Consider the following 21407-nt stretch of genomic DNA (forward strand, 5'->3'; position numbering starts at 1 on the left):
TTATTCAAGGTGATGTAAAGTGTTAAATATTTCTTTTTTTTTTTGACTCTTTTAGTCAACGTAAAATAAATTGTTTGAGAGTACTCGTAACGTGTTGTTTTTTAAAGTTGCATTAAAAATCCAACTTTTTTTCAATATTTAAACGTTAAATTTAAGATTTTCAAGTTATTACAAGTAAATACATTTTGTATGAACTTAACTTGGATAATTTCAAAGGTTATAAATATTTTTTATCACGTAACACTTTTTAAAAAATATATAAAGAGCTACAAATGTTGAACTAATATAAAATTTAATTCAAAGTTGTCAAAGTACTCAATTTAAGTTTAGTTTATCGAACAGAAAAATAAAATGCAACAATACAACTATCACATCACAGTAGATACGACTACTGTGATGCGATAGTTGTATTGTTGCAGTCTACTGTGATGTGATAGTTGTATTGTTGAAATCTACTGTGATGTGATAGTTGTATTGTTGCAGTCTACTGTGATGTGATAGTTGTACCGTTTCGTTCTACTGTGATGGATAGTTGTGTTGTTGAGATCTACTGTGATGTGGTAGTTGTGTTGTTGCCTTCTATTTTGTCGTTTATAAACTAAACTTAATTTGACTACTGTGATTACTTTAATTTAAATTTTGTATTAGTTGAGTACTTATAAATCTTTTAAAATTGATTTTCGGTAATTTTTTATGTCATATAAAGATTTTATAACGAAAGAAATAATGCAAGTTAAGATCATACAAAAAAAAATTATTTGTAAAAACTTGTAAATGTGTAATATAACGTTCTTATAATAAAAAATAGTTTTATTAAAATTATTAGTAATATTGACTGTTTAAAAAATATTTTTGCATCAATCGAAGAATCTGACAACTTATAAATATTTTTGCTCGTCTACTTTTTACAGATTAAATTATTCGATTAAATTTATCTTTAGTTATTTGATTAAGCGTTGTTTTTCATAGTTAGTTTTGTTTGTTTCTAGCACATTGCTAAGTTTAATTTGTTTTTGTTTGCGACAACTAATTATCTGAGCCATAATTTGCAATTTATAACGAAGCACTTCATCGAAAAAAATGTTCAATATATATATATATACACCTACTCCTTTATTTAGCTGTAAAGTTTTTATTAACCTCGATTACACAATTAAAAAGTTCTTATAAAAAATATTTCTGATAAGAAAACAATATCTATTAACTTTTTTCTCGGCAACATCTATTTTATGTTAGACACTTATTTTTAAATTGAATACAACTGTATAAAAATTTTATATTAACGTTTTAGTTTTAAGTTTTTTCGATCACTTTATGTTTTGACTGATAAGCTATAAATTTAATTATTCAACAAAACTTAGTTTTAAAACTGCTATAAAAATCCGTTTTCTCTTGGTTTTAAACAATTTTTTTGCTTTGGTTCTTAGAAAGTAATTATTTTATTCTTATGTAGTTAAAAAAACAAACTTTTTTGATGCAAGTTATAGTTTATTGATAAAAAAAACAAAACGATGAAATCATGTTGTTAGGTATTGTAATCCAGTTGAACCTGTAAAATATAAAAAAAATTGTAAAGCTAACAAAAATATGCATTGTTACTGCTGTATAACTCAGTTTTTCAGTCTGTTCTACTTATTATTTTATTCTTGAATATGGTCCTAAGGTAATTTTGAACAGCAATACTTAAACTTCTAATAAGAAATTTTATATTAAAAATGTTTTAGAATTTTTAATGAAAGTATTTAAATATTTTTCAATAAGTTTAACATACTAATTTATTTAATGATATATTTGGATGTATTTACATCTTAACTCTTCAATATTATTCTTATGTAAAAAACTAATCTCCATTTTTAAATTTCTTAACTATTTACCAAAAGTTTAGTAATACAATTTGGTATCTAAACTGGTAAGTTTAAAACTTACATAAACTATACTGTCCAAATCTAAACTATTTTACATTCATAATGAGTAAAGTAAGCAATCTTTATCAGACGATTTATAAACAAATAGCAACAATTTTGGACCTTTACTAAATTCACGTATTCAACATTTTTAAAACACAAAGAAAAGTTTAATAAGTATTTAAGCTCGGTACCTTTTCTAAGAGTTTTTTTCAAATGTTTTAATAAGTTATTAGCAATTATTAGCTGTAATTAAATAAACTTACGTAGTGTTTGGGACGAGCTTAAGCTTGATCTGTGCAAAAAATAAGTAATTGTAAGTTTAAGTTAGTTTATTAATTAATTAATAAGCAATGGTCTAAAACTAAGTGATCTCAAACACTTGCTTAACTTAAAAAAAGCTTACTATATTTTTGTAAAAAATAATATTAGTTTATAAAACTTATAAATGTTTATACTTTTATAAAATATGTCTTTTAATCGATTAATAAACAATTTGGAATACTTAAAAAAGCGTAGAACTAGTGGTATTCAATAAAAAAGTCTCAGTAAAATAGATAAAAATAAATGTGCTACATTTATTACGGCAGATCTCGGCAACCTTACATTCTTAATTATAAAGTTTTTTGTAAAAAAATGTTCGCTGGCTGTATCCAATAAAATAGTGCATATTTTTACCAAAACTACGCAATAATAGATCACTAGCAGTTACTAAATATCAAAATAAGAGCTTAACGCAGTTTTTACCACAAAATGTTTTTATTAATTTAGCAAAAACTAATACAGCTGAAAAGTACATTAAGTGCCGAAGTATTCATTTGAAAATATATCTCAAAAAAACTACTAACCGTTGCTCACGTCACCATAGTAACCATGGTGATAATACCCGTGGTGGTAACCATGGTGATATCCGTATCCATAGTAGTAATCTGATTATTAATTATTATATTTTTGTGAAGTTTTGTTTAAACTCAATATTTTGTGTCGCTAATACTTTCTACTTTAAATATTGTAGTAAATATGTTTTATACAAAACAAAAACATATTTGTTTAAATGTACTAAAATTAATATAAATTAATATTTGCTGTTACTTTACATTTAAACTTTAAATATTTGCTATTATAATAACTTCAACTTTTGAACAAAGTAATAAGTATATAAATATTTTTAAAAAGTTGTAAATTAAATGTATACATAAAGTAATAATAATAAATAAAGTCAATTTTAAAGGAAATGATCTTATAGTAATCTAAAATAAACTTATAAATATAAAAATAAACCATCATTATTGTTGTTGTCACCATAGTAATGATGATGGTAATAAGGGTGTCCGTATCCATATCCATAATAGTAATCTGATTATTGATAAAAAAAGTAAATTAAATCTATACATAGCACCACTTGACATGGTTAATATAAAACTTAAATATTCAAAAATTAGCTTGCTAATATTTCAATAAAATTTAAGCATCACTATACAACAAATATCTAACATTATTATACAAACATTTATTATTATTATTGGCACTACCTAAACCATAAACCAATTTAGTTATAAGTTATTATGATGTTTAATATACATTCGTATGAAACTTTCATTGTATTCTATTACAACACAATATATATAGAACGTTCTTTGCAAAAACAACAAAAAAAAAAAGTAAGCTTTCTTACTATGGCAAAATAACATTGAATTTTATTGAAGTATTTAAGTACTTAGCTAACAAAATTCAAACGTAAGTACTACAGGCAGTGATTATATAGTAATCTAAAATAAACTTCTTATTATAAAAACAAACCATCATTGTTGTTGTTGTCACCATAGTAATGATGATGGTAATAAGGGTGTCCGTATCCGTATCCATAATAGTCTGAATTTAAAAATTAGTTAAACTTTCTTTTTTCATCTAGCTTAAATATAAAGCTTGTTTTCATAAATTAAAATTTTTCTAAATAGCAAAATTAAATAACGTTTAGCGATTATCGAAATAGATTCATTTAGTTTACTTATAGCGTTTATAAAAGAATACTTTTATAAGTATAACTTATTTCTAAACTTCTACAAAATACAAAAAGTTTTAAGCTTAAAATCTTTTTGAAAAATAAGTTGTGGATGCTATTTTGTTAAAGCTTTCCCAATTAAACAACGAACAAGAGTACTAAAAAATACTTTTAAAGTAGAGTTTTGTTAATCTTTTTACAAGTAAATAAAGTTAAAAAAATAGTTAAAATATTGAAAAATTAAACTACTAAAAATAATATTATTAAACAATTACAAAGTCACTGTGTAATAAACTAAAATTAATACATTTTAAAGCTGTTCATCTCAAATGAGAACAAGTTCAATAAAAATGTAATATTTAGTACTAAAATTTTTTAAATAAGTAAATATAAATATAATTATTTAATAAATAACTTAATAAAACAAAAATAAATACAATTTTTTTGAAATTTTGATAGTTTGGAAATTTCAAAAGTTAGTTTTTAACAGTCTCCCTCAGCTAATAAGGGGTTCTAAAATGTCTTTTTAACTCACAGTCTTTTTGTTGTTCATCACCGAGTATGGCATGACCGATTCCTCTAACAGCACCAATTGCGTGATGAGCAACTCCAGCTACTCCTCTGATAGCGTGGTGAATAAGTCCGAAGAAAACTGAAAAAAAGTAAAAGTTCTCAGTCAACACGTAACTTAAATTTTAATGAAATAAGATATTCTTTTTACTACTTTTAAAACTGGGACACGTTAAAAATTCACCCGCGTTTAAAATCCACCCAATCAAATTTGAGAACCGCTTACCGATCGAGGGTAAGGGTTAGGGGTAACAGTAATAGCGAAAAATATTTTAAAAAATGCAAAAGCATATAAAGTAAATTAACAAATGAAGAAAATATAAAAACATTGGGTTGATTTTAATTGGGTGGGTTTTGAACGCAGGTGGATTTTGATAGAATACCTTTAAACTAACACAAAGTTTTCGCTTTTGTATAATATAAGGGTCTAATTTAGTTTTAAATTAAACAAATATATTTAGCTTTGTTTTAATACTAAAATAAAGAAACTATTCTATCATTAAATATATTTTAATATTACCTTTGGAACTAATTTACATAGTTAAATTTAAGATAAAACTAAAAAAAAAAGCAAATGTAGTTAGGTTGTTTATAACTCACAGTCTCTGTTGTTGTCATTTACTTTAAGTCCGTCCTTTACAAGTTGGTCCATAACTTTGTTTGCCATATCATTAACTGTTTTAAATTTTATAATAAAAAAACTTTATTTGATTTTAAGTAGTGTAAAACAGTATGTTTGTTTCGTGTATAAGTTTGTTTATATTATAGTGTTTATAAAGCAGTTTAAAGAAAAAATCTAGTAAAAGTAAAAAATCTATGTTTTTTACTTAAATAACTTAGTCTTTATTTTGAATTTTAAGTTTAGAACAAAAACTGCTTAATTTAGTAAAAATTATTAAACTGAACAATGTTCTTGAATTTTATAAAACTTGTCTGCAAACAGTAGCTTTTTATTTTATGATTCTTTGAAAAAAAATGTTGAGATTAAGTTAGGAAGTATCTTGTTGTGTAACTTAGTTAGACATGTTATTAACTTTGGGTTTTCAACACTAAAATAATATTTTAGTTTAACTTACTTTCTTCATCACCGAGTATGGCATGACCGAGTCCTCTAACAGCACCAATTGCGTGATGAGCGACTCCTGCTACTCCTCTGATAGCATGGTGAATAAGTCCGAAGATGACTAAATTTAAAAATAATTTCAAATACATTTAAAAAGAGTATTCTACAAAATAGCACATGTATTTACACAATTAATAACTTTTATAAAATCTCGATTTTTTGCTTACAGGTTAAATAAATATGTTATTATTTTAAACTTTTAAAAAGCTAAATTTAAATAATTAGATCTTTCAAATCTTAATTTAACTCAGACTTAAATTTAATTAATTGTTTTTGAAGTTACTAAATTCTTTTTATATTGTTAATTTCAAACATTTTTAAGTATGCAAAAATTTTGATAATATTTGCCTAGCATACTTTTAAACTCATAAAAGAACTAAAACTTAAACCATATTGTTTAAACAGCTTAAAAACTTACAATCGTTTTTAGCCTTGCTGTCTTTAGATTGGAAAATATCCTCTACCATTTGTTTGGCTAAAACTTGAGCGACTAAAATAGAAAATACAATTAAAAAACATAAAAATTTTAGTGTAAATAAACAGCTAGTATTGCGACTAAAATCAGATAAGTTAAACATAAACTGCTGAGTTTTAATAATTTTTTCACTGTAGAAGTACTTTATAACTAACAATCTTTTTGTTCTTTATCTCCGAGTATGGCATGGCCGAGTCCTCTTACAGCACCAATTGCGTGATGAGCAACTCCAGCTACTCCTCTGATAGCGTGGTGAATAAGTCCGAAGAGAACTAATTATTAAATATTTAGTCAAGAAATAAAATAAACTCAAAACAATTTAGGTATTAACATAAGAAAAAAAAATACTTTATTTAAAAAACATAATAACTAAATTATGAAACAAGTTTATTAAAAACTAACAATCTCTGTTTTCTTTGTTGTCTTCCATATTTGCCTGTTTAAGAAGTTCATCTGTCATTTCTTTAGCCAATTTGTTGCCTGTTTTAAACTTAATTTAATTTTTGTGCTAACAAAAAGTGCATATCTTAAAAATGAATTAGTATTTTTTACTTTTTCAGCCAGAGAAAAAAATATCCTAAGATTTTTGATAAAATATTAAATATATAAGAATAAGTATATCTATTTTGATGTAAATTTTAGTTTTCAAGAGCAAGTATCTTAATTTGTGTCTTTAACTGCACTTGTTGCATAGGAAACTCATAATACTTCGAATAAACTACTCAAGAAAATGTATAATCTATTCGTAAGTATAAGATCTATTCATGAGGCATGATGTCTTGAACTACTCTAATGATAGATTTTTAAATATAAACATTTTTACTGAGTTTTCAAATTAAAATTTGTTATAGCTTACTTTCTTCATCTCCGAGTATGGCATGACCGAGTCCTCTAACAGCACCGATTGCGTGATGAGCAACTCCAGCTACTCCTCTGATAGCGTGGTGAATAATTCCAAAGATGACTAATCATTTTATGTTTTTTATAACCACTTATGGCTAAAAATTATGTTTTTAATGAATAAAACAACACTCAAATTTTTTTCATTCCAATATTTTTCGTCAAATTCTCTTCAGGGAAACTACAATTGAAACAATAAAATAAAACACAACAAGTATTTATACAAAATAATGTTTTTTACAAACTAATTAACTGATCAATTAAGTAAACATAAATGTAATCAACGAAAATGTAATCAACAAAGCTTTAAAAATCAACACAAAATGGTCTTAACTAAATAAGGCTAGGGTGTAATCAAATTTTTTCTTTTTGCATAAATTTGGTTTTTTTAAATGTATTAAAATGGCTTCAAGTCTAATTAATTCCAATGTATTTGAACATTGTCGCATTACACTGAAATTAGATAATGCAAACTTTTTTCCACAACTTGGATTATTCACAAGGTGTTCTGCTATCGCAGATTTTTTTTATTGCATTTTTGACTGCAATACTCTTTTCGTCTTTTTCGTCTTTGATATATGAAGTGATACACTTGGGAACATAATCCTTTATTCTAGTTGTGAGGTATGTTCCCAAGTGTATCACTTCATATATTAAAGACGAAAAAGACGAAAAGAGTATTGCAGTCAAAAATGCAGTAAAAAAATCTGCGATAGCAGAACACCTTGTGAATAATCCAAGTTGTGGAAAAAAGTTTGCATTATCTAATTTCAGTGTAATGCGACAATGTTCAAATACATTGGAATTAATTAGATTTGAAGCCATTTTAATACATTTAAAAAAACCAAATTTATGCAAAAAGAAAAAATTTGATTACACCCTAGCCTTATTTAGTTAAGACCATTTTGTGTTGATTTTTAAAGCTTTGTTGATTACATTTTCATTAATTACATTTATGTTTACTTAATTGATCAGTTAATTAGTTTGTAAAAAACATTATTTTGTATATATACTTGTTGTGTTTTATTTTATTGTTTCAATTGTAGTTTCCCAGAAGAGAATTTGACGAAATATATATTTGAATGAAAAAAATTTGAGTGTTCTTTTATTCATTAAAAAGTTATAAAATAAAGTCTGATGTTTAAATTATTAAAAATTATATTATTTTGAATCTATGAACTAAATAGCGCAATTAACACTAATTAAATTTTTCTAAATGCACAACAAGTTGTAAAAGAAGAAGTGAAATTGAGTGGTTTAAAATGTTTGTTAAACTAACAATCTTTCTGTTGTTCGTCACCAAGTATGGCATGACCGAGTCCTCTAACAGCACCAATTGCGTGATGAGCAACTCCAGCTACTCCTCTGATGGCATGGTGAATAATTCCGAAGATGACTGAAATTAAAAATAACACACTCTCGTAATTAACCCGTCAAATGAATTATAATAAAATAAATAGTGTACACTCTTTTAAATATTTGTTATAAGTTAGGGTTTGAAAACGTACAATTCTCAGGCTGGCTCGCCAATAGAAATATCAGGCTTGCCTGGTATTTATAAGTTTAAAATGACAGGTGCATAATATTTAAAATTGAGCTTTTTGATAAGACTCTGTTTGAAAATGATTTTATACATTATTATTACTTAGCAGTTCTTGTAAAAATATGTTTCTAATTATAGTTTTAAATTTCAAGTTGTTTTTGAACTTTTTAGAGTTTTTTAACATATACACGGCCTGATAAGATTTAAAATCTGGTAAAGATTTTTTGGTAAAACATTTTTTTAAATTGATGCCTGCATACTTAAACATTTGCTTGTTCCTACATTAAATTTTAAACTTCACGCAGTTTTTAGATTTCATCTGTTCTAAGTTCAAAAAGATAAGCTTCAAATTTATATTTATAGTAAATACAAAACTGAAACCGTCAATAAAAAGCATTAACCGTAAACCAAATTTATCTAGCTTAATTTTAGATTAACCAAAAAATCAGATATTATCAATTTGTTAATAAACTCACAGTCTCTGTTGTTGTCATTTACTTCAAGTCCATCTTTTACAAGCTCGTCCATAACTTTGTTTGCCATATCATTAACTGTTTTAAATGGTTTAATTAATAAATGTTAATTTAAATTTAGTTATTGTAAAACAAAATATTTTTGTTTTGTATATGAGTTTGATAGTGTAAAGGTGTTTACAAATTTTTTTATAATATATAGACTTAAACCTATTTAAATAATTGAAAAGCTATTTTACCTACTTAAATACCTTAGTCTTAAAATAAAATCTCAAGTTTAGGGCAATTAAGTGTTTGAACCAGTATAGGCTTCTAGTAAAACAAAAATTGAAAGACTAAAGTTTATTCTCTCACATATGTCTAAAAGATAATTATAAAGAACTTGTTAAAAAAATCACATTTTGTTACGTAGTTATATATGATATTAACTTAAGGATTTTAAGAAGTAACTACAAAATTCTTCTTGCTTAACTTACTATCTTCATCACCAAGTATGGCATGACCAAGTCCTCTAACAGCACCAATTGCGTGATGAGCAACTCCAGCTACTCCTCTGATAGCGTGGTGAATAAGTCCAAAGATAACTAAATTTAAATTAAAGTTTATATTATTTTAAAATAAAACATTCAACTTAGAGATTATGTATATCAGAGAATAAACTTATCACAGTCTAATAAATGCTGACTTCATTATAAATTGATATTTATTTAACTACGAAATGCTTTACTTACAGTAGTTTTCAAATACTTTAAACACGAAAAAAAAAATGTATATGCCTATCATTTTATTTAAGTTTATTATCGCAGTAAAACTTTATATATAGTTTTAAAACTTACAATCGTTTTTAACTTTGCTGTCTTTAGCTTGGCGAATGTCCTCTACCATTTGTTTAGCCAAAACTTGAGCGACTAAAAAACATATTTATTTCAAACAGATAATCAAAAATAAAATTTTTCAATTAAAAGTTTGTGTCATAACTAAAATCAGATTAGTTGAGCAAAATTACCGAGTTTTTATCATTAATAACTATAAACTATTGTATAACTAACAATCTTTTTGTTCTTTATCTCCAAGTATGGCATGACCGAGTCCTCTAACAGCACCAATTGCGTGATGAGCAACTCCAGCTACTCCTCTGATAGCGTGGTGAATAATTCCAAAGATAACTGTTTATTAAATATTTAGTCAAGAAATAAACTAAATCCAAAATGGTTAAGGTATTGACATATTAATAAAAAAACAACTTTGTACTTCGAAAAAATCAGTAGTTATGTTATAAAATAAATCAAATACTAACAATCTCTGTTTTCTTTGTTGTCTTCCATATTTGTTTGTTTAAGAAGTTCATCTGTCATTTCATTAGCCAATTTGTTGCCTGTTTTAAACGTAGTTTTAATTTGTGTGCTAACAAAATTATACATATTTTAAAGTTGGATAAGCATTTTATGTCTGTTAATCTAACTAAATCAAATATTAGTAGCTATTTAGCAAAAAAAAAAGTTTTTTGATAAGGAATTATGAATAAAAAAATAATCTTATTTTTGTGTCTTTAATAATAAACTTTGTATTAGAAACTAACATTTTTTGTAATAATCTACTAAACTAAAAATTCAATTTATATTTAAGTGTAAACTCTGCATTAAAGCTATCACTAATTAAACATTTATGAAGTTTTACATTCAAATAAAAATATTTTTTTATTATTGTATTAACTTATAGTTTGTTATTATGAATTTACTTACTTTCTTCATCTCCAAGTATGGCATGACCAAGTCCTCTAACAGCACCGATTGCGTGATGAGCAACTCCAGCTACTCCTCTGATAGCGTGGTGAATAATTCCGAAGAGAACTGTTTATTTTCGTTAAATTTTAAAAACCGATATAATTTTAAAGTTTTTTATTCAAATAGAACTTAATACTGTTTACTAGATGATTTTATAAAAAAATATATAAATTTAATGATAGTATTAACTAAACTGATAAGCTGTTTTAACTGATATAATCTATGAACTTTGCTTTAGTTTTTATCTTTTTTGAAGCTAAAATTATATTATCATCCTGCAAAACTTGTTAAGGTTTTTTTTTATATGTCAACAAACGGTTGTCAACAAAAAATTAAATCTTAGACTATAAAGATTGTTAACTTTGTATTACGTTTAACTTACTTAATTTAATTTTTTGTTAACTGAATATAAACATATTTGAAAGTATTAATAGTATTTTTATTAATTAAAACTAACAGTCTTTGTTTTCTTTTGTGTTTCCGTCTTTGATTAAATCGTTTGCCATCATTTTTGCAACTTTAAATAATGTTTAGTTTTAAATGCTTTATTTATTTACTTTTAAGTAAACTATAAAAAAAAAAAGAATATTTTTGATAAAAGGTAAACTTTTTATCGACGTTTTACTATTTTAATACAATTCTTATAACTAGTTTGATTTATAAGTGCGTATAAAGCAAGTATCTTCGATATAAAAAAAAAAGATTTTATCCCAGTTAAAACTTTGTTTATATATTTCAAACTGAAATAAATCTAATAAAATTTTGATACTATGTATACTATCAATTTTATTTTTAGTTTTATTTAAAAAGAGGTAAAAATTTGTAACGTAAACTTTTTCTTCAATTTTAAGCAAATTATTAAAAATTTCTAACCATCAGCGCTGTCCATAGACTTAACTGTAAAATTAATTTATTTAAATCTTTAATATAAAAATAAATACCCAATTAATGGTAGGAAAGTAATCAGAAATTTAGTTGTTACTAAAAACTAAACACTAAAACTGTAGTCGTATCCTTATTAGTAGTAAAAACTTTTAAATCGTTATATATAATCAAACAAACCAGCTTTAGACATTGAAGTTGCTACAAAAGCAAAAGAAAGAGCGACAACCAAACAGAACTTCATAATTGTTTCAGTTGATAAATAAATATAAATATCAGATAATATGAAAGATAATTGAAGGTTTTTATAAAAAGCTTTTAAAGCGTAGGTGCTAAAAATTGAGTGGTTTAATCAAAACAAAGGAAATCACGTAGGACCAGACTTTTAATTAAAAAAAGCAATAATATTTCTAGACTAATAAAGTGTTTTTCCAAACTTGGAACTTAACTAATTAAAGAATAAAATATTTCACGAGAAGTTACAAATATTCAAAAGCAACTAATTATGATAAACTATATATAATAAACTAAAAAATTTTTTTAAGTTTTTTTAATTTTTGCTAAAAAATGATTTTTTAGCTACAATACAACAACTATCAAATTAATTGTTAGCCATAAATTTTTGTAGGCTTACTTGTTCTAGTAACAATTAGCATATCAACACAATCAAATTGTTTAAGCAATTGATTGGTTTTTCGTGTTTTACATCTTTATTTAGTTTACTTGGAACTCGTTCTAAATAATTTACAAAAAAAAGTGAAAAAAAAAAGTCCAGTTTCAAGACTTCTTAAAACAATAATACAACAATTAAAAAAGTAAATGAATTGTAAATCTCTATTAACAATTAAATTTATTTACGGCCGTTAATAGACTAAATTGATTTGTTTTTGGTAAAATTAAAAAAAAACATTAAGTGATAAAAAATTATTCGAATCTACAAATTCCAACTTACAGTGTTTTTTTTTAATTATAATAACTAAAATACTAACTATTAAAACTAGTTTAAGTAAATGAATTGTTTAAACATTTAGATTTTCTCAACTGAAGTTGTTTCATTATAAACTTTTAATCCAGATAAAAAAATGTATAAACTTACACATAAGTTGTTTCTAGCTTGAAGTTCTCTTTTTAACTAACAAAGTTTATAAAGTGTAAAACCGTTGTTAACAACAAAAATTAATTATTTTAAAACCTTCTAATACACTTTTTAACTTCATAAAGGTACAAAAGGTATAATTTCAATAGACATTTTAATTTAATTGTGACATTTTAGCATTAATGCACATTAGATTTCAAAACTCTTGTATTGTTCGCCAAAAGTTGGTGTTGTTATTATTTTTGCTGTAAATACATGATATGTGAAGTCGTTAGCAACAATATGATATAGCGTATAAAAAGTATTATTACTTATACATACACCTTAATAAAAAACTTATGTTATGATTCTGTTTATTCTCAACAGTTACTTGCGTCTTTTCAGAAAACGTTGTTTTGTTACAAATTTAGTGTCATTGTTTCTTTAAATAAAGATTTTTTTGTCAATGAAAAGCGACTGTTGATCGCTAATATATAACTAATTTAGTAAAACTGTAAACTATACTATAATCTAAGTTTCTTACTTTTGATATTTAATTTGATGATTGTTAAGCTACTAATTTGCAAATTTATAAAAGTTTTTAAAAATTCACTATTTAGAATTTAATTGATTTATTCTTTTGTAGCTATAAAACTTGTTAAAAATTTATAAATTACAGAAAGTTTATATTTAAAGAAAACTTAAATAAAACTTTTATATGAAACTTCTATTTAAACAAGCAAATAATTTATCTTACTTGTTGCTTATTTTAAAATACTTCTAGTATTAAACCATGTAAGCCTGTTAAGCATTGGGTTATATTTCATAATTGCAAACAAAAAAAAGTACAATTTTTCTTAGCATTTAGACTGTTGTATACAAACATTTAAAACTTTTAAAATAGTAACACTTTTTAAATATCACTTTTTCTTTAACTTTTTTTAACTTCACTTTATATTATTTACAGTAATGTGCTTATTAGCTAGTTAGTTGTTATGCTATATTTTGAAATTTCATAAGTCATAGCTCATTAAAATATTGAGTTGTTATAAGTTCTTATGTACCCTTTTTTAAAACTTAACTTATAATTTTTTATTATGTTGTCTACATAAAAGATAATGATTATCAACAATCTTATTTTATTGATTTTCAAAAGTTGAAGGCAAAACGTAAGCTAAAATTTTTATTAAAGTTTTCAGCACCTTTTATGTTTATTCTATTATCTTAGCATAGTAAGTGTATACGATAAAAAGCCTTTAAACTCCTAAACTAATTAAAGTTTTAAAATGGTACAATAAAAGCGATTGATAAGTATACCTGTTATTCTAAAAACTCGGTTATAAACTTAAGTAAAGAAACTGATTTGAATCGTGTTTAGAAAAAAATAAGGAGCAAATACATAATTGTAAGGTGTTTTTAATAAAATTTGTGTGTTATCTGGTATGAATAAATATGTTATTAACTTACTTTGTTCTAAACTTTTATACCATGTTCTAAATTAGAAATTTAAATTAAAGCAAAATGATAGCTTGATTTTATAAGCTGCTGTTTCGAATTCATGTATTTAGTTGACATTTAAAAGTAGTACTGCTGTTTTTGTTTTTTACTTTAGAAAATTTTCAATATTTATAAAGTAACTGAAAAAGTACATGCATGCAGTTCAAAGGTTTTTATATATGGACATAAGTCATAAACAAACTTATATACAAATTAGTTTAATGCTTTCTGAACGCTTGTTTAAACAAAAAACTATTTAAAAAATCTTATAGTATATAAATTTAACATTTACACTTTATAAATTGTTATAATAAAGACGGTAGCTTTTTAATATTAGACATTTAGATTTAAATTTGTTAGTAGGAGGTAAACAGTTAGTGCTACTAGTTGTCACATAAAAGTTAAGAATAAGTCATTGTGTACAAAACAGTAGTATTTTCAACCATTTGTGTTCAGCGTTTAACAGCAATAGTTAGAATATATCTCGATTGTTTTGTAAATACTTGTTTAATACTCGTGTAAGAACATATTTAATTAACTTTTTTTTTGTTTTAGGTATACAGTGTCAATTTTATAGTATCAGCTGCAAAAATGTACTTTAGGGTAATATGTAACAACTAAGTTAGTTATTCTAAACTTAATTTAAAAACGTCCGATTAAAAAAAAAACTGTTAAGTTAGTTTTTGAATAAATAAAACGTATTTAATAGCATTAGTTAATATTTATTTGAGTCACAAACCAAAACTTAAGTTAAATAAAATTTTAAGTATATTTTTTAATTTTTAAAGGTTTTTGAACTTTTTAAAGCTTTTTTATTGTAAACATTTTAAAACTAATTCTTTTTAAATTTCGTTTAAGTATAGTATTTTTAGAAAGTTTACTAATTGTAAAAAGTTGTAATATTAAAGTTCAATGTAGTTTCGTTCTTTATAAAAATATCTATAAACAAAAAACTTATTGAAGTTTTTAATCATTATGAAAAGTAATTTTTTTAGAATAGTACACTGATAAAAAACAAGAGAGATAAGCTTTCGTGATGTTTTTTTTAACAAATACTTATGTAAATAAACTTGTAATTAGTAAAGGATATAATGTATTAAAAACAAAATTAGGCTGGAGTACGTTTTGCTAATTAGAACTAAGTAGTAAATGACTTTTGTGAGATAAAAACAAAATCTTTTAGCTGTAATTATACAAGCGAAAAACTACAATAGTACAAAGTAAACAAAATAATCTAAAAACTGTTTATCATGAGTTAATTTTATTAAGCTAGCGATGTTTGTTGTTAAAAAATAATTTGAACATACGCAAACTTAAAGTTGAGTAAGTTACATAATTTTTCATAACTGTAAAATTTTGTAATAACTTGTAAGTTTTGTGGCTTAAGTTAAGTAGTTAAAGTAAACTATTTTTCTAAGTGTTAAAATTTATATTTTTAAGTCAGTAACTTACATTCATAAAATTTGTGTTTGTTTACAATCAAAAAATGTTTAATATGTTTTTTGAACAAGTAACCAAAGTTCAAAAGTGAATATTCTTTTTTTTTTACAGCCATTTTTTTATTGCGATGTTAAGGTAAAAGTTGTACAAATTTGACAAAAGTTTAGTAAAAAATCATTACAATAAAATATGTTTACAGGATTCTAGATTGATAAGTAAATTACGCTGCTACCTTAATTAGATAAGATTTAGACTATAGATCAGATAGATAACTTCAAAATACTTATTTTATTTCAACAAAGTTTTAAAAAGCGCTTTGCAGCGATAGTATCAGTGAAAGATTGTATTTAAAACCGAAAACCTTAACGTTTATACTTAGGCTTTGAAGAAAAAAAAGTCTTATTTTTGTTTTAAATGTTAAAAACGCGGCTTGCTTAACAAAACAAGATTTGTTAGTTATTTTCAGTATTTCTATAAACTATAAATTACTTTCACAGTCTTATTTAATACAAAGCTTAGTCTAAAGCTCAGTTAAAAATTAATCACAGTTTAAGAGTTGACACAATCTTTACCACTTACAACTAGGTTAGCCAGGTTTCACTAACACCTAATTTTATAAAAAGTAATTAAACAATCACTGTTATAATATTTTAAACACTTACAAAGCTTCTTTGCTTTGATTATCTAACAAAAGCTGTTAAACGATTAATTATTAGTAGTTATTTTTACTTTTTTGAACTTAGCTTAAGCTTGCTGTTAAATGGAAGACGCTTAAAACTGTTTGTTGTCTTTAACTTACAACAGAATGTAAATTTTGTAACACTTAAAACTTAACACGAATTAATTTCTGTTAAGATTAATACCTCTTAAGTTTAGTTTAAGTAACAAAGTAATTATAGACTCTTTAGAAATATTTTAAGGTACAGGTTATCACTACACCAATAGCTTATAAAAAGAATATTTATAACATAAGTTTTTAACTAAAACATATGCAAAAATCAAAGTTTGTTGTATGTTAACAAGCTTTTTTTTCAGCAATTGGTTTCTTTGTGTAATAGCATAAAAATCTTAATAATTTTTTTTTATTAAAATGCTTTTTAGATATGGTTATAGTAGTACAACTTCAAATTATACTGTTAGTATATGATATCTTTATATTTAGAGTTAGACTACAAGTTACTGGAAAGCTTTACGCTTAGGGAGCCTATATATAACATTGAAGTTTTAATTGTATACACAGTAGTTTTGTGTTTGTTTTAGTTTATTGCTATGATTCAATCTACTCAAGTTTTTTTTTAAGAAAAAGTTCAAATTTTAAAAGTAGTGTTCTAACTTTAAACTTGAGCTAGTTGAAATACCCGGACAAAAAATTAATCATCAAAAATTTGTAGCAAAATATTACTTTTGTAGACCTTTAGTTCATATTTGAAAAAAATAGTTTTGTGTTTAATAAAAAATATTGAGCTTTTGATTTTTACAGAAATTTGTTTGAATATAAACAAAGCGGTGCAAACAGTCTACAAGTATCTTTTAGTCTTTACTACAACTAATATGACTTAAAATTGTACGGCTTAATCATAAAGTTCTATTCAAAGTACAAAGGTTGTTACAGACTTAGCTCTAAACATTTTAAAAAAACACACTATGTAAATTAGCTTTAGTTTTTATTACACCACTAACTATATAGTTCCAACTATTACACAACAAAGTACTTTCACAAATTAAGCTAATCACCGGCTTAAAAATGTATGTACTTAAAATATTAACATTAGTTTTCTAATTTCTCGGTAGCTTCATTGAGTAATAAAATTAAACGTGTATATTTGAGTTATAAACGTCTAACTGAATTGAAAACAACTTTTACAAACAACAAGCATTAGTACAATGTACTTAGATTTATTTTATTTACTTTTCTTTGAATTTAGTACTATTTTTGCTAAGTATTTTCATAAAAACACTTTAAATCTACTAATTTTTTTATTTATCGTTTTTTTTAACATTTATTTCCGTGAATTTAGTACTGTTATTTTATTTTTTATCTAATGCTGTTTATTTATTTATTAATTTTTTGTTCAATTAATGGTAGTTGTAGCATACTTTAAAATCCTATTTAAAATTTCTTTTTATTTTAACAGCACAATATTTGTAGTTTTTTTACTGAACTGAGTATGGAAAACTTTGCTAAACCGAAGAAAAGTTCAATCAACTTTGAAACAAACGACAAAAAGAAATTGAAATACAATTTCAAAATGTTTCAACAAAAACAAGCAAACGACGACGAAGGTGAAAACAGAAGCAATTCAGTTGGAACAAATTCACCATGTTCTTCTACGAGCTCCACTCTGTACATTGACGAGAATGCACAGACAAACAGTCAGTTTTGAATTTACTTGTCTTGAAATTATATGGCTCAAACATAAAATATAATCAAACTTCAAAAGTTACTAAAATCTTAGCTCTAAACACTTGAAAAAAAAATTACATGAAAAATTAGCTTTAGTTTTTATTACACAATTACGCTTTAAAGTTTCAACTATTACAAGCAGTTTGACTATTTAAATTCATTAATAGTTAGACATATATTTTTCACTGAAACAGGCTCACAGCAAGGATTAGTAGTTGATAAACCTGTGATCATGCATAACAGCCAATCACAAATACCCACTGAGGAAAACAGCCAGTCACAAATATCCACTGTGGAAAACAGCCAATCACAAATATCCACTGTGGAAAACAGCCAATCACAAATACCCATTGTGGAAAACAGCCAATCACAAATACCCATTGTGAAAAACAGCCAATCACAAATACCCATTGTGGAAAACAGCCAATCGGCAGGTGAGAAACTCGCGATTTGCAACAAGGAAACCTGGAACAAATTGAACGAGGCAGGAAAACCTGAGATGGTGCTGACGAGACCAGGAAGGTAAAATTTTGAGTTTTTTTAATTTACTAATGAAAAATGTTTTATTAATTACGTAAACTTTTAAGATATTAAACAACTTTAATGACTTTAAAACTTGTTTATGTTAGTATAAATTTTATTTTAAGCAACCTGCTAACAAATCGCAAAGTTATTACTGACTGATGTAAACTTTTTAGCTGAAAAGGATTTTTATTTAATTTTAAAATTAAAACTAAGTATGTAAAAAAGGCAAACTTTTAAAAGTATTCTTAGACAACAAACTTTTTTTCGATCAACTACTTAAAAACCTTTAATTTAATTCATGTACAATTCTTTATTGTCTTGTTAACATTTTTTAAGCAAAAGGATGCTGAAATGTTATTAATACTACTTTGACGTCTAAAAAATTTATCACCTTTTTTAAATAAAAAAACGTTGTTTTAGTTTAATTTTTCAATAATTAATAAAACACTATTTAAACCTGAAACCTCACAGGCGGATGTTCCCAACCATCAAAGTGAGGATGATCAACCTCCGTCCTGATTCCCAGTACATCCTCTTCCTCAAGTTCGAACCCGCCACCAACCTCAAACACAAGTGGGACAGGTGAGTAAATTTTGACAACTGACACTTTTATCGGAAATAACTTATTTTTTTCTAAAATGTTTATCTATGAAACAAAAATGAGTTGTATTGAAAGTAAAAATTAACTTTTTTTATTACCCGGTTTCAGTTGAAAAATTCCCACTTTATTAAACACCAATAAGTTATTAAAAAGAAATTAAAAAAAATAGAATATAGTATGAAATAAGAAAAGTGATAAGTTTTAATTCGTGGCAATTCAACCCAACAGGGACCGGATGGAGTGGCAGTCCACTTTCTGCGGGGACCCTCAGCCCGACACGCTTGGTCACGTGCACAGGATGTCGCCATCTAGCGGCGCTGATTGGATGAAATACGAGGAGGTGGACTTCGATCAGGTGTTTCTGACCAACTGCAGGGAAACGGCAGTCGCTAAAAACTTTGTGAGTGAAAAATTTTTTTAATTGAGTAGATTACCAACAAAATTTCATTATACTAAACCTTTAAGTTATTTACAAATTAAATGAGTACAAAGTGTATATAAGCCCTTTAAACATTTGTAAGAAACCATTTGTTTTGTTAGTCTTTTCAACAAATTTTTTACAATAAACAAAAAAGTTAATTTCTCTTTTAAGTATTCGTAATATTATGACATATATTAACTTTTGAAGTATGTATACTAAATAAATAAAAATATTAAACAGTCTTTATTGACTTCAATGATGAAATATCAGCCAGTGTTTTCTCTGATTCGATTGGACAGCACTGGTGAAAACATCAAGCGATTTACATTTAAGGAAACCGAGTTTATTGCAGTCACTGCGTACCAAAACCAAACCGTTAGCATATTGTTTGTTTATAAACTGTAACAATTTACTTACTACTAACTTAAGTAGTAATGTTAAGCGTTTTGTCTACTTTATTTTTAAAAACATTTTAAACAAAAAAACTAACCAAGAATAAAGCTGTTTTAATGTAACTACAAGCGGAAAAAACATTGAGCATTAATCTTATACAGAAGTGAATTTTTTTTCAAAAAGCTTTATTTAAACAAATTGTATACTTTCAGATAAAACAGTGGAAGATAGACAACAATCCCTATGCAAAAGGCTTTAGGGCAGGTGGAAATTGGTCTAGCAGTAGAAAAAGGTAAATTGCTTGCATTTTATAAAATAACAAAGCTTTATTTTAAAATATTTTCAGACTCTGTGTTGTTTTCTTTTATAGTTTGTAAACTCAATAGTGTTTTTTACTATTACAGAAGCCTGATAGTAATATTACTAAGTTATTAAACGTTTGTCAACGTTTGCACTTTATGTTTAAAACTTAATCCAACAGCAAAAATTAAAAACTTACAATTTTGTAGGTTATGAAATTTAAACCATATAAAACAAAATCTGTTTAAAAAATTTCTTTTAGCATGTAAAAGTTTAAAACGTTCCTTTAAATTCTTATCGTTTATCACCTTCAATATCTCAAAAAGACTCTTAAGTTTTTTAACTTGTGAAAGCATAAGAATACTTTTATGTTTTAGAAATTATTTGCATGTGTAAATCAAAGTTAAAGGTTATTTGACTCCATGAAACAGCTTTACTTACAAATTTGTATCATACAGGAAGGAAGCCGAAGCTTCAATGCAGCTCGGAACAAACATGAATGGAGTTAATTCAGGTAACAAAATTAATGCAACATTGCTAAATAACAAAACTATACTTTTTTAATTTTGTAAAAAATTGAAAAGTCAGAATTTGATATGTCGTTGTTTGAATAAAAATTTTAATCTAAAAACACATAAATTGTATATTAACGAAACTTTAGTTTGTTTTAAATTAACTCATTTTTCTTTTCATGTTTGCAGGTCACGGTTGGCTGAACAGCATGGTGCCGCGTTTCAACATGAACAACCTCGCAAGCAACCAACTCGCAAGTCATTTCAACACGAACAACCTCACAAGTGTCAGTTCTCCACCAATCATCGACGAGAACCACTTCCGAGCCGCCTTGAACTTGAACGACCAAAACTGCGACGGTCCGAGGCTCCCGCCGAAAGTGCCGCGCTTCGACCTCCCGGGTTTCATGCGACCACCCACCTTCGCACCGAACATTCCAAGTAAGGATCGCATGAAAATTAAAACTTCAATGTTTTGGGTTACATTAGCTTATCTCTTTAAATATATATTATAAAAAATTTTTGCCACCATAATCATAATGAAAAGACCTACTTGGTGATTTTTGCAAACTTTTATAGCAAC

The 21407-nt window shown here is 25.5% G+C and overlaps 1 protein-coding gene across 1 annotated transcript; it reads right to left on the minus strand.

Annotated features, from left to right (window-relative positions):
- Positions 1–1467: 1467 nt before the first annotated feature.
- On the minus strand, positions 1468–11923 carry LOC145830378 (uncharacterized). Its single transcript, XM_082938262.1, has 22 exons — positions 11837–11923; positions 11648–11671; positions 11232–11291; positions 10733–10840; positions 10288–10365; positions 10040–10156; positions 9827–9898; positions 9467–9574; positions 8994–9068; positions 8254–8370; positions 6931–7038; positions 6477–6554; positions 6230–6346; positions 6018–6089; positions 5553–5660; positions 5077–5151; positions 4442–4558; positions 3705–3776; positions 3186–3260; positions 2753–2833; positions 2171–2199; positions 1468–1549 (listed from the first exon to the last, which is right to left on the minus strand). Exons 1-21 carry the CDS (start codon positions 11898–11900, stop codon positions 2189–2191), a joined length of 1737 nt encoding a protein of 578 aa, XP_082794388.1. The 5' UTR covers positions 11901–11923; the 3' UTR covers positions 1468–1549; positions 2171–2188.
- Positions 11924–21407: the final 9484 nt, after the last annotated feature.

Source organism: Thalia democratica, chromosome 1 (assembly GCF_965202585.1).
Source record: "Thalia democratica chromosome 1, ktThaDemo2.hap1.1, whole genome shotgun sequence".
NCBI lineage: Eukaryota > Metazoa > Chordata > Thaliacea > Salpida > Salpidae > Thalia > Thalia democratica.